Source organism: Denticeps clupeoides, chromosome 12 (genome assembly GCF_900700375.1).
Source record: "Denticeps clupeoides chromosome 12, fDenClu1.1, whole genome shotgun sequence".
Lineage (NCBI taxonomy): Eukaryota > Metazoa > Chordata > Actinopteri > Clupeiformes > Denticipitidae > Denticeps > Denticeps clupeoides.
Window position 1 is genome coordinate 224,508 of NC_041718.1, and position 13,429 is coordinate 237,936.

The window sequence follows — 13,429 nt, forward strand, 5'->3', positions numbered from 1 at the left end:
GCTTGACAGGGCATTATTGCCATTGAAGTTATTGATGTTGATTAACTGTGACCAAAAATCATTGTCTCTCTGACTGGCACATAAATAACTGAGCTTGGTAGAGGTTTTTTTGTACTTACATCTTAAGAAAAGTGTGTTGCACCATGAGTAATTGCCATGATGATTGATTGTTGCGGAAACTTCACCCACAGACAACGTTTTGTATATTAAATTTGTGTTCTAAATTAGAGTGATTTTAATTTATGGTTGCAGAGCCATGCCCATCACACCTGCTGCAGAGGCACATGGCAGAGCTTCTGAGGCAGGATAAAGAAATGGGTGCCAGCTTCCTGAACAGTGTCCTGAACCAGCTGAACTGGGCTTTCTCTGAGTTCATTGGCATGATCCAGGAGGTGAGTGAGTGTGGATATGCAGAAGTGTTCATGCATTCAGTCTTTTCTCTCCTTGAATTGTATAAATGGTACACTGAAGTACTGTTAACTTTGATATCAGAAAACAAAATGTATTAAATAAAAAATTGTACAGTTTTGCATAAGTCACGATCAATACATAGACACAGACTGATCCACACACAATTTCTTCTGTAGATTCAACAAGCGGCAGAGCGCCCAGAGCGGAATTTTGTGGACACGCGACAGTTGAAGGTGTGCGCCACCTGCTTTGACTTGTCTGTCAGCCTGTTGCGTGTGCTGGAGATGACCGTTACCCTGGTGTCAGAGATCTTTCTTGACTGGTCTCGCCCTTCCGCGGAACTGCTCCTTCGCAGATTGGCTCAGGTGAGCTAGTGAATATGCAAACTTAAATTGTAGTCAAACCTTATGCACACATGCTTGTTTAGTACAAAATATTTCCTCGACCATAGCATCTTCAAAACTGAGGCTCCTATTCTGCAGTTGCCAGGACCTATAAAAAGTTACCACTGAACTGGCAGGTCAATGGCAGACAAAATGGATGTACATGTGGAGAGAAGGCTGGCCCATGTTGTGTGATCCAGTAAATCAGCTAATGTACCTCAAATTACTGCTGATATTGGTTATGAACAGCGCACTGAAGTTTGGTTAGCTCACACCGATTCATGTTCACCATGCAGGAATGGAAGAAAGGGGCCTGGTCTGATGAAGCATGTTTTTCTTTTACACTGCATGGATATTGAATTGAGGGAAGACTTGGTGTCAGGATTCACTGTGGGGAAGGAAAATTTTGGCTCCTGTGTTTAAGGGGATGTTACTTTGACATGTTCCACCTATCTCAATGTTGCAGTGGCCTTACTTAAATGGCACGGTAGATACCGGGATCAAGAAGTCGGTTCACACAGCAGACCTCACCGGCGGCATCTTGAATCTTGAATTGGTTAAGAGATCATTAGCAGCCATTTCCAGCTATAATAGTCATTTATACATGGATCATTAAAAACCTCACAGTTTGGAATACAAAATAAATAAAGTTATGGAAAGGTCACTGAAATCTGATTGACTCATGAATGTATAATGAAGTACGTGTTTCTTTCACAGTCTTAAAGGAACTGTTTTTCTACGTTTCTAACTACAGCGTTTAAAAATAGAGCAGGTCTATAGTATCTATAGTAGCTTTCATATTCTAGCACCTGCACAGCCGCGTTTCTCCTTAATCCTTTTATTATTATCTACAACACCCAAAACATATATCCTAGGTTTGTTGTGGTCAAGAGAATGATAGGAGTCTGAGAAGCAGAAGAAGGTAAAATACAAGTAGAATATAATTTAAGACATGATTATTGCTCCCCAGCAAACCCATCAGCTTGTGCTCCTGGGATTCTGTGGCTGTGGAGATGAAACAGTATTTCTGCCCAGTCACACCAGTCTGGGATTTCAGTTTGCACCACTAATGTGAAAGTGCAACAGAATCCTTTAAAGATTCCTCCTATACACAAATAGTCTTTCTATTTTTTTTTTGATTTTGGGAAACACGCTGTCCCGAATGCAATTTTGAACCATATTTTGAACTGTATTTTAAAGCATTTATGCTTATTTTAACTCAAAAACAGGCCAAATCCTGAACAGAAACGATGAATTATTATTAAACAGGGATACAGAAATAAGCATCAGAGGAAGCAGGTCAACTAAATTTTTGTTGTGAGTTTTATGTTGTGAGTACAAAATATGATGAGGGATGAAGATTATGATATTGGGATTGATTCAGAATGACCATGACTGTTCCTATGCATGACTTTCATTTTGTTCCCTGCAGCTTCTGAACCAGGTGCTGAATCGTGTCACCGCTGAGAGGAACCTCTTTGACAGAGTTGTCAACCTGCGTCTCCCAGGTAATGTTTGTCTGGTTGTTTTTCCTCACTATTCTACTTTTCTTTCAATCGCATCATCTTAATTCCATGAAAAGTGCATTCAGGCTGCCAGGGGCCTTCAGATCAATCTAATTCAGGGAAATCACATCTGAGGGACATTTTGCTATTTTCAACTGTTTCCCTCTGGTCAGCTGAACAGTCAGTTGTTGCTGTAACCTGGGATGCCACTTACTTCTCTGCCTTTGGGCAAAGATTGTATAGCAGTCAGGAGTTTCCACTGGTCTTAAGATAAATGGTTGGGTAGGCAACAATGGACAAGAATGCACGATTAAGCTAGATGTTGAAAGAATATATGACTGCAATATCCACCCCTCCCACAGCAATTTAACTCCGTCATTCAAAGTCATTCTTGCAAAACTCATGAAAATGGTTCTGGCCAAAGAAGAATGCAGGAATCATGGAGAAACAGCAGCATGACTGATTCATAGTGGAGCTGTGCTGTCTGCTCCAGATAGTTAAGTTTGACCAAGTTAAGCTAGATATGTAATTTTTTTGAACAATTATCAGTAGTAAACAAATATAACAAGTAAACTGCAAATGATTGATCTAAGTCTCCTATCATATCTCATCTTCTTCATTATTTGCTTGTAAATGCTAGTGAACCACCTCCAACTCATGTTTTCTAAGTAGTCTGTTATTTGTAGGAAAATTAATAACTCCATTAAGTGACTTTTTGGATCATAAAAGGTTACCGCCTCATTCCTCATGCTTTTTCGGCCCAGGGAATTTCCCACCTCTCCCCTAAAACATCTCCACCAATCGTCATGGCTTGCAAATATAAAATACGAGATCCATGCAGCAATTTGAATTAAACAAGGGGTTGAATAGAATATTTAAGACAACATATTAAAAGAGTTAAGAAAGGACTGCCTAAGAAACCACATAAAATACTGCATAAGAACACCTTATAAGAACCACATCACACTGGGATTTAAACAAGATTTAAACACTGATTGGTAGGTCATTCCATAGACGTGGGGTGGCCATTGCAAATGCCCTGTCAACCTCTGTGCTTGTAATGTGACCTAGGAACAGACAATAGTCTCTGGTCTGAAGACCTGAGAGAACGGGATTGAGTGTAAGAACGAAGTAGGTCTGCCAAATAGGCTGGAGCTGAGGCATTCAGTGATTTAAAAACAAATAAAAGAATTTTAAAACGGACTCTAAAACAGACAAACTACCAAAAAGCATACATTCAGTCTAAGTTCCAGGAAATTTAAGGCCATCCACCTCTTGACATCAGTCAGACAGTCGGTGTTTAGCATTTAAAGCTACAGACACAAATCTCATTGTGGGACTGGCAAAAAATGGCTGCAATTTTGCACCAAGGCTGAATTTCGGAAACAGACTTTAAATAAAGTATTAGGGGAACACTAAGACCTACATAAAAGCAAATAACAATAATAATAGGGGACCTTTAATTAAGATTTAGTAGTACTCAATTATGATAGTTCACCTTCATCTTAATTTGTGATATAACTTCCTATTCTTCACAGCAACTGGAAATATTATCTCAGTGTAGAGAGCCAGGCTGACACCAGAGCATGTTGATATGTTCACAGTCAGCACTGCTGTTCTTTACAAGAGCTATAAACTATTTACAATAAAAGTGACTTTATGGACTCTTAGAAATTACCTTCGTTTACATTTTAAGTTGCTGTTTTCACTAACATATTTGTAATATTTTTTGCACTTATATTTTATTAATTACAGGCCACTTTTTCTGTATTTGGTAACGTTATAGCCTTTTTCTAAAATCTTTTTAGAATGAAGGAAATTTGGAACTACCAGGCCTAGATCTGGCCACCCAATCTGAGTAATCAGGGAAGAGGTGACTATGAAGCCAGTGTTCATGTTTGGAGGTACTGGAAAGTGCAGAGTAGGTTTTAGTCTATTGCCATGGTGTACATTACTTGTCCATTATAATGCTACTGGTCCATTTGAAGATCCCTGAAGCTTTAGCTGTTACGGTGGTGGTGGCAGTGGTGACTCTGTGGTTTGTTTCATGCTAAGTCATTGCTGTTCATTGCTATGGACGAGGATTCATTTGGTGATCGCTTCACTGGACTCTGAAAGTGGTTTGGGCGCTTGATTCAGTGCCTCGGAGAGAACAAACAGAAGCAGCGGCATAAGGTGGCATTGTAACTGGTACAGAAATATGTGGCTATAGTAGTATATTTGTACAACAGTGGCCCGGTACCCTAACTAGGACAGCCTAACTGAGGTGAATTTAACACTGTGTGCTGCCTTCTAAGGCATCCTTTGAGTGCAACTTTATTTTGAAAGGTTCAAAGTTAGAAACTTTTAGCGAGTGCTTTTATTTTGTACAGGAAGTTGTTATGGGTCATATCCTGTTTCCTTATAATTTGTCAAGACCACACTAGAATTCAGTTGTGTGTAATCTGGGTCCATCGCATGTAATCCACACTGTAATCACCACAGATGCAATGTCGTGAGTACATAATTTCATAAATTAAAGTGTTAGGTTAATGTTAAAGGCATTATTTGTTTAAGAAAAGAAACGTAAATGTATGTTACAAAGACAATTTATTTATGATTGTTAAACACATACAGGATGGTTAATTTATGTTTTCCTGTGTTATAGTTTTCACTCTGTCTCTGTAAATAAATGAAGTCACAGTAAATGGCTTAAAAGAAAACTTACGACGACTCAAGCCATTATTTGCGGGAAGAGTTTAACTGTATAGCTTCAGTTCCACACTGTAGGAGGACAGCACAGTCAAAAGACAAGGAAAAGCTGGTGTTACATAGTGGTAAAATGGATGGAAGACAAAGTGACAAGGCTTCGATGGCTAGTGGGAGAAGCTCCCGATCATCCATGTCTTCTGCCAGTGCAGCAATACGTGCACGTGCCAAAGCTGAGGCAGCAAAAACATGCCTTGCATATGCCTAACAAGAAGTAAAGAGAGAAGTAAAAAAAGTAAAGAGAGATGCTGAGTTAGAAGTGCTTGTTATGCGTAGAGAAGCAGCAGATGTGACAAGAAATGGTTTGCTATTAGATGAAGCGGGTCCATCAGAGGAAGATAAAATGGAGCGAACGAGTAATTATATTGCTGACCCTTTCAACTCGCACACAGAGAAAAAAGGTCTTCATGCATATTGCTCAATCGAAGAAGCGGTTAATCCTCAAACGGTCAGTCCTCACAACCCTTTTTACCAAGGATGTCGGACATCATATGCTACTTTCGCCAACCAGCATACACCAATAAATTACTGTGTCTATGTCACATCACCAAATAGAATGGACAATCAGGCTGCACATGTAGAATCCAGTCAGCAAAGCTGTCCAAATGAGTGTCATTCCACTTCGAACAAGTTGACACAGCCTTTTTTCCTCCACCATATGTCAACAGCCTCTCATAGCACACCAACAGCTGGACACTTGAGCCAGTATTTAGCACATCGAGAACTGGTCAGTTCAAGTTTATACCAGTTTAATGACAAGCCTAAACATTATCTTGCCTGAGAGTCATTGTATGTTAATGTGACACAAGGACTGAATCTCGCAGCTACAGAGGAGCTGGACTTATTAGTAAAATGCCTCATTAAAGAATCCAGTGACCATGTCAGACGCCTACGGTCAGCATTGCAACAAATCCAGCCATGGCTCTTAAAAAGGCCTGGGAATGTCTCCATGAACGCTATGCAGCACCTGAGATAATTGGAAAGTCTCTTTTCGATCGACTGAGCAGTTTCCCAAGAGTTTCAGGCAAGGAACACACAAAGCTTAGAGAACTCGCAGATTTGTTAATGGAAGTACAGTGTGCCAAGGAAGATGGATATCTCCCAGCTCTTTCCTACTTAGACACAGCACGTGGCATCGAATCAATCATGGCCAAGCTACCTTATGGACTACAAGATAAATGGGTTTCAACTGGTTCACGGTACAAGGAAAAGAACGGAGGACAGTTTCCTCCATTTGCCTTTTTATGTGTTCATAAGACAAATGTAGCTTCAACATAGTAGCAGCCCTGTGAAAGGCTACAGTGATCCAGATAAAACGTGCCCACTTCATGGAAAGCCTCACCCACTTAAAAGGTGTAGAACCTTCAGAGCTAAAAGTCTAGAAGAGAGAAAAGCCTTTCTTAAAGAAAAATGTATCTGTTTTAAATGTTGCAGCTCTGTTGCTCATGTAGCAAAAGACTGTTCAAATGCAGTTAAGTGTATAGAATGTGATAGCACTCACCATAACACTGCTATGCATCCTGGCCCAGCACCTCAAGCTCAAGCAGCTACAACTCCACCACATGATGGCGGGGAGGGAGAAGAGCACAGCAGCAGCGAAGCAAATGTGTTCAGGCTCAGTGGAATTATCTGGACGGACAGCCAAAGGGTTCGTGGTTGAGTCTCATGAAGGAGGAGTTGTTGTTCCACTTCCACCACTCATAGAGTGCGACGACATACTCGATAATCGGTCGGAAATCCTGACGCAAGATGTGGCTCGTCACCATCCCCATCTTCGTAAGATAGCTAAGCTTATTCCAGAGGTTGATCCTACAGCTGAGATACTCATGTTGATTGGTAGAGATATAATAAAGAGTACATAAAGTGAGGGAGCAAGTTAACGGACCTCACAATGCCCCCTTTGCACAACGGCTAGACTTTAGGATGGGTTCTAGTTGGAGAAGTCTGCTTAGGGAGCACACACAAGCAATGGTTAACTCATTTAAAACAACAGTGTTAAAAAATGGTAGACCTTCAATCTTCCAACCTTGTACAAACTTTCTGTGTATCAAAGAAAGGATAGATCCTGACACAGGGGCAAGGAAGAGAAACTTAAAAACCGACCAATCTGCAGGAAAATTGTTAGGACGAACAGTCGTCAATCAAACGGAGCGTGACAACAAGCTGGCTCCTTCAATCGAAGATGACATCTTTTTGAAGACGATGGACAAAGAGGTCTACAGAAATGAGTCTAACAGTTGGGTGGCTCCCGTTCAGACAACCGAGACAACGCTTACTTAATAATCATGAGCAAGCAGTCAAACGTTTCACATCACTCCAGCGCAGTCTAAAAAAGAGACCAGAGATGTTACAAAAGTATGTAGCCTTCATGGGGAAAATTCTGGAGAACGATCATGCACAGGTAGCGCCACCATTGGGACAGAATGAAGAATGTTGGTTCCTTCCAACATTTGGGGTGTTCCATCCTCGAGAGCCAAGTCAAATCAAGGTGGTATTTCACTCGAGCGCTAAGTGTTCTGGAGTTTCTCTTAATGATGTGCTTCTCACAGGGCCTGATCTTAACAACACGCTGCTTGGAGTACTAATGCGGTTTCGCAAGGAAAATGTAGCTATACTAGCAGACGTACAGCAGATGTTTCACTGTTTCATAGTATGCCCAGATCACAGGAATTACCTGAGGTTTCTGTGGTATAAGAACAATGACAAGTCATAGACTACTGAATGAAAGTCCATGTTTTCAGGAACAGCCCGTCTCCTGCCATAGCTATTTATGGACTCAGGAGAGCTATCCGAGAGGGTGAGAGAGAACATGGGAGCGACACAATTGACTTTGTGGAGCGGCACTTTTATGTGGACGATGGACTTCATTCCCTTCCATCTGATGCTGAAGCCATTGATCTGCTCAGTAGAACGCAGTCATCATTTGCCAAATCAAATGTCAAGCTCCACAAGTTTGCTTCTAATAGCCGAAAAGTCTTGGAAGCTTTCCTTCAGGAAGACCACGCAGCAGTTGAATGGAATGTGGATCTCAGTGGGGAAGTTGTGCCCACTCAGCGCAGTTTAGGTCTTCTGTGGGAAGTGACAAGTGACACGTTCACCTTTTCTGTGGCGAAAGACCTCAAGCCATTCACCCGTCGTGGTGTCCTCTCCACGATAAATAGTATATTCGACCCAATGGGGTTCTTGGCACCAGTTACGATCCAGGGAAGAGCTCTTCTAAGAGAACTCACAGCTGAACTGTCGGACTGGGACACGCCGCTCCCTGAAGATAAGATTGGCAGGTGGAAAGTCTGGCACAACTCACTAGAGAGGCTAAGACACCTTTATGTACCACGTACATATACGTACTTCTTCAGCCAAAGCAGTACACATACAACTCTGTACCTTTTCTGATGCATCTACCAAAGCTATTGGTGCTGTGTACCTGAGAACTGTACAAGAGAACGGACAAGTGCAGGTCGGATTTGTGATGGGAAAGTCCAAGCTCGTACCTCTGTCTGAACCAATTCCAAGACTGGAGCTTTGTGCAGCCGTTCTAGCTGTGGAAATGGTAGACATGATTAAAGATGAACTGGATTTAAAGTTAGATTCCATGAAATTCTACACCGACAGCAAGGTATCTTTAGGTTACATCCACAATGAATCGAGACGCTTCTATGTGTACGTCCATAACAGGGTTCAGCGGATTCATCAAACTACGAAGCCTGAACAATGGCATTATGTGCGCACGGAGGACAATACTGTGGACCTCGCATCAAGTTCTGTTCCTGCTTTGCTCCTGGCAAAGACGACGTGGTTTTCAGGACCTCAATTTCTCATGAACACTCCTAATGAATCGGAGCAGGCTCAACCTTTTGATCTAGTTGAACCAGAGCTGGATGTGAATGTCCGTACTCCAGTGAGAAGCTCAAAAAGAACCTCAAAGCGGAATGCTTTCAAAGATTCTCTAGTTTGAGTTCTCTCATTCAGGCCATAGCATTCTTAATACACAATGCAAGGTCTCACATTCATTCGAAGTGCACTGATAAGTGTAAAGTGTGGCATAAGTGTGATCTTCCTCGCACTCCAGAAGAATTATCTCAAGCGAAGGAGATCCTCATTGGCACTGTGCAGAAAAGAGCATTCCATAAGGAATTCAAAGCCTTGATGATGAATGAACCAGTTCATTCAAGCAGCAATCTTCTTCACCTCAGTCCAATCCTGCAGAACAATCTCATCTGTCTCGGAGGGCGACTGAAAAATTCTAATCTGGACATTGGAGAATCTAACCCAATAATTCTGCCAAAGGACAATCATGTTTCCTTGTTGTTTGTCAGGCATTATCATTCTCAGGTCCAGCATCAAGGTCGTCACCTCACGGAGGGAGCTCTCAGGGCAGCAGGGTTCTGGCTCTTAGGTGGGAAAAGGCTCATTAACTCTGCCTTACATAAATGTGTAACTTGCCGTAAGCTCAGAGGCAAACTGCAAACACAACGCATGGCTGACTTACCTGTCTCCAAACCTGCCCTCCTTTTACTTACGTAGGGTTAGATGTTTTTGGACCCTGGTCTATCATTGCACGGCGCACTAAGAGTGGGCAGGCAGGAAGCAAGCGCTGGGCTATTCTGTTTGGCTGCATGAGTTCCAGAGCAGTACATATCGAGGTCATCGAATCGATGGATTCTTCAAGCTGTATCAACGCCCTGAGACGTTTCTTCGCAGTGAGAGGACCAGCTAAACAGCTCATGTCTGACTGTGGCACAAACTTTGTAGGAGCGTGTAAGGAGCTTGGAATGAGTGGGAACAACCCTGAGACCACAGTGCAGAGGTTCCTAAGCCAACAAGGGTGTTCATGGGTATTCAACCCCCCTCATGCTTCACACATGGGAGGTTCTTGGGAACGACTAATCGGAGTAGCTAGGAAGATTCTGGATGCAATGCTTCGTGATCAGTGCACTCGGTTAACACACGATGTTCTATGCACATTAATGGCAGAAGTAGTAGCCATCATCAACGCAAGACCACTAATCCCAGTTTCAGATGATCCTGAGGACTCATTCATGCTATCACCTTCAATGCTGTTAAACCAGAAGGTTGGAGTCCCACCTATACTAGGAGACTTCACAGACAAAGATCTTCTCACCAAACAGTGGAGACAAGTGCAGGTTCTTGCAAATAGATTCTGGACTCGTTGGAGGCAAGAGTACCTGCCAACTTTGCAGTATTGTAGGAAATGGAACAAGTCACACCGGAACTTGCAAGAAGGAGACATTGTGCTTCTTAAAGACAGACAAGCTGCCCGTAATGACTGGCCTATGGCTGTGATTACGAAAGCGTTCCCTGGAGGGGACGGGAATGTACGAAAGGTGGAGTTAAGGACAACTAATCAGGGAAACTCAAAGACCTTTCTCAGACCAGCTTCGGAGGTTGTTTTGCTTTTGGGTAAAGACTAGTATGTATTAGCTCTGGTTAGTGACCTCACAGAGATCAGGCGGGGAGTGTGCTGCCTTCTAAGGCATCCTTTGAGTGCAACTTTATTTTGAAAGGTTCAAAGTTAGAAACTTTTAGCGAGTGCTTTATTTTGTACAGGAAGTTGTTATGGGTCATATCCTGTTTCCTTATAATTCGTCAAGACCACACTAGAATTCAGTTGTGTGTAATCTGGGTCCATCGCATGTAATCCACACTGTAATCACCACAGATGCAATGTCGTGAGTACTAATTTCATAAATTAAAGTGTTAGGTTAATGTTAAAGGCATTATTTGTTTAAGAAAAGAAACGTAAATGTATGTTACAAAGACAATTTATTTATGATTGTTAAACACATACAGGATGGTTGATTTATGTTTTCTGTGTTATAGTTTTCACTCTGTCTCTGTAAATAAATGAAGTCACAGTAAATGGCTTAAAAGAAAACTTACGACGACTCAAGCCATTATTTGCGGGAAGAGTTTAACTGGCTGTATAGCTTCAGTTCCACACTGTAGTGAGGACAGCACAGTGAAAAGACAAGGAAAAGCTGGTGTTACATGGTGGTAAAATGGATGGAAGACAAAGCACAAGACTTCGATGGCTAGTGGGAGAAGCTCACGATCATCCATGTCTTCTGCCAGTGCAGCAATACGTGCACATGCCAAAGCTGAGGCAGCAAAAACACGCCTTGCATACGCCGAACAAGAAGCTCAAGTCAAGATAGAAAAAGTAAAAAGAGATGCTGAGTTAGAAGCGCTTGTTATGCGTAGAGAAGCAGCGGCAGCTGAAGCTTTGGCACGTGCACGTATTGCTGCACTGGCAGAAGACATGGATGATCGTGAGCTTCTCCCACTAGCCATCGAAGTCTTGTTGCTTTGTCTTCCATCCATTTTACCTGTGCTTGATTATGTGACTGTGTAATAAAGTGGACTTAATAGTTGATACCGTGTCTGGGATTTTAACAGAAAGCCAGAGTAAACAGGTGTGTTATCAATTAAGATTTAAACACTGAAACTGTGTCCCAAACACCAACCGGCAGGCTGTTTTACAGCTGCGGAGCTCTATAGGAGAAGGATCTGCTCCAAGCTTTAACCTTCTGTATTTTTGTGTGACGAAATGAAAATAGAACCTTTTAGCCTGAATTCAAAGCATCATGTCTGGAAGAAAACATTAGTTTTATTAGCTTTTTTCTTCTTTTTTCTGTTTTCTACATTCTGATCCAAGACTATGAATTTATGTGACCCTATTAGGGAAAAAAAAAATTCTAGTAGTCTTGATATCTTTTGTTTGTGCATGTGCAGGTATACACATGTGCGCTAGTATGTCTTTTACATGTTACCGCCTTAGATAATGGAGTGCAATGCACAAATAAAAATGTTACTTGCTATGTTGGGTAAATTATGCAAGAAAATTGCTCGATAATTACAAATCCATTCACCATGGCGTCTGATTGTGAAAAGCTGCAACAACGTTCAAGCTTCTTTGATTTAATTTTGCGTATAGACTTTTATAATAATGTCTAGCATTGTGGAAGGCTCTGATCATGCGTAATGACTGGCAGGCTGTGGGCATGCAGAAAGGTAGGCAGGTGGATAGACAGATTCAGTCATTTGGGTAGAATTTAATCATGGCTTGTTCTTATTATAAACTTGCAACTTATTGCAGATTAAATTCTCATCAGCTGCTAAACTGAAGCATTTGTAGAATTGGCATTTATACTGATTTATACTGTGTTTTTGAATCTGACATCTTAATTGGTGGGGCTACTGTAATGGATATAAGATAATAAAGAAATTAATAGAAGAATGTTCATATTCAGTTCTTTATTTCTGTTTGTGTGTGTGTTTGTATGTGTCCATGTACAGGACTGGAGAGTGTTGACCACTACCCCATCCTAGTGGCTGTTACAGGGATTCTTGTATGCATACTGATGGACAGTGAAAGACGAGGGTAAGATATAAGATAATGTGTACTTTCTTACTTTCTCTCTCACTCACTCACACAGACACACACAAGCACAACATAAAATGCCAATTTAAACATGCATACAAACACATAGGTAGATCTATACCTTGTTTTCTCCTGATGCACAGAACATGACATGTCTTCTTGTCTATAAATGGTTAAACATATGAAAAACATTATTTGACATATATACACACACACACACACACACACACACACATATATATATATATATATTTTTTTTTAGAGGTGGGTATAGATTAATTTTCTTAATCTATATTAATCTCACTGTAATCTTGGAATTAATCTAGATTGATCTAGATATTAAAATAGCTCATTTGAATTCTGCCAAAGGCATTCAGAATATGTGTGCTACCCAAATAATGACTAAAAGTAAGTCTTTCTCAACGGGAGAAACGGGTTTCTCAAGCCAGGTGGCGCATTAGACCAGGGGCTCATCTCCTGTTTCCAAAATGCATCACAAACTGCTTGAGAAAGCTGTTCTACTATGATAATTGGTGATGAAAATAAATTATGTTCAATAAGATGTACTTGTGTTTACCAACTGTTTATTCAGTTAAATAGCTGCATCCATGTTACCACGTCACGTTTGATCAGTAGTAAGTCCCTGTAACTACTGATTGTAAGTCGCTCTGGATAAGGGCGTCTGATAAATGCTGTAAATGTAGTTACAGGGACAGTCCCCCCTGGAGCAACTTAGGGTTAAGTGTCTTGCTCAGGGTAGTAAGTGGGATTTGAACCTGGGTCTTCTGGTTCATAGGCGAGTGTGTTACCCACTAGGCTACTACCACCCATAGGTGGGAATGTGAAAGTAAAGTGATTGTCATTGTGAAACAAAGTATAGTGCACACACAATGCACACACAACGAAATGTGTCCTCTGCTTTTAACCCATCACGCTTGGTGAGCAGTGGGCAGCCATGAAAGACAACCGGCGAGCAGTGT

General features: G+C 41.4%; 1 protein-coding gene across 1 annotated transcript in view; it reads left to right on the forward strand.

Moving 5' to 3' along the window:
* Positions 1–13,429, forward strand: part of LOC114800370 (E3 ubiquitin-protein ligase RNF123-like) — a 98,599-nt gene that overhangs the window by 32,999 nt on the left and 52,171 nt on the right. The window contains 4 exon segments of the mRNA XM_028997650.1: positions 253–392; positions 588–776; positions 2,227–2,302; positions 12,365–12,449. Of these exon segments, the coding sequence (XP_028853483.1) occupies positions 253–392; positions 588–776; positions 2,227–2,302; positions 12,365–12,449 (490 nt within the window).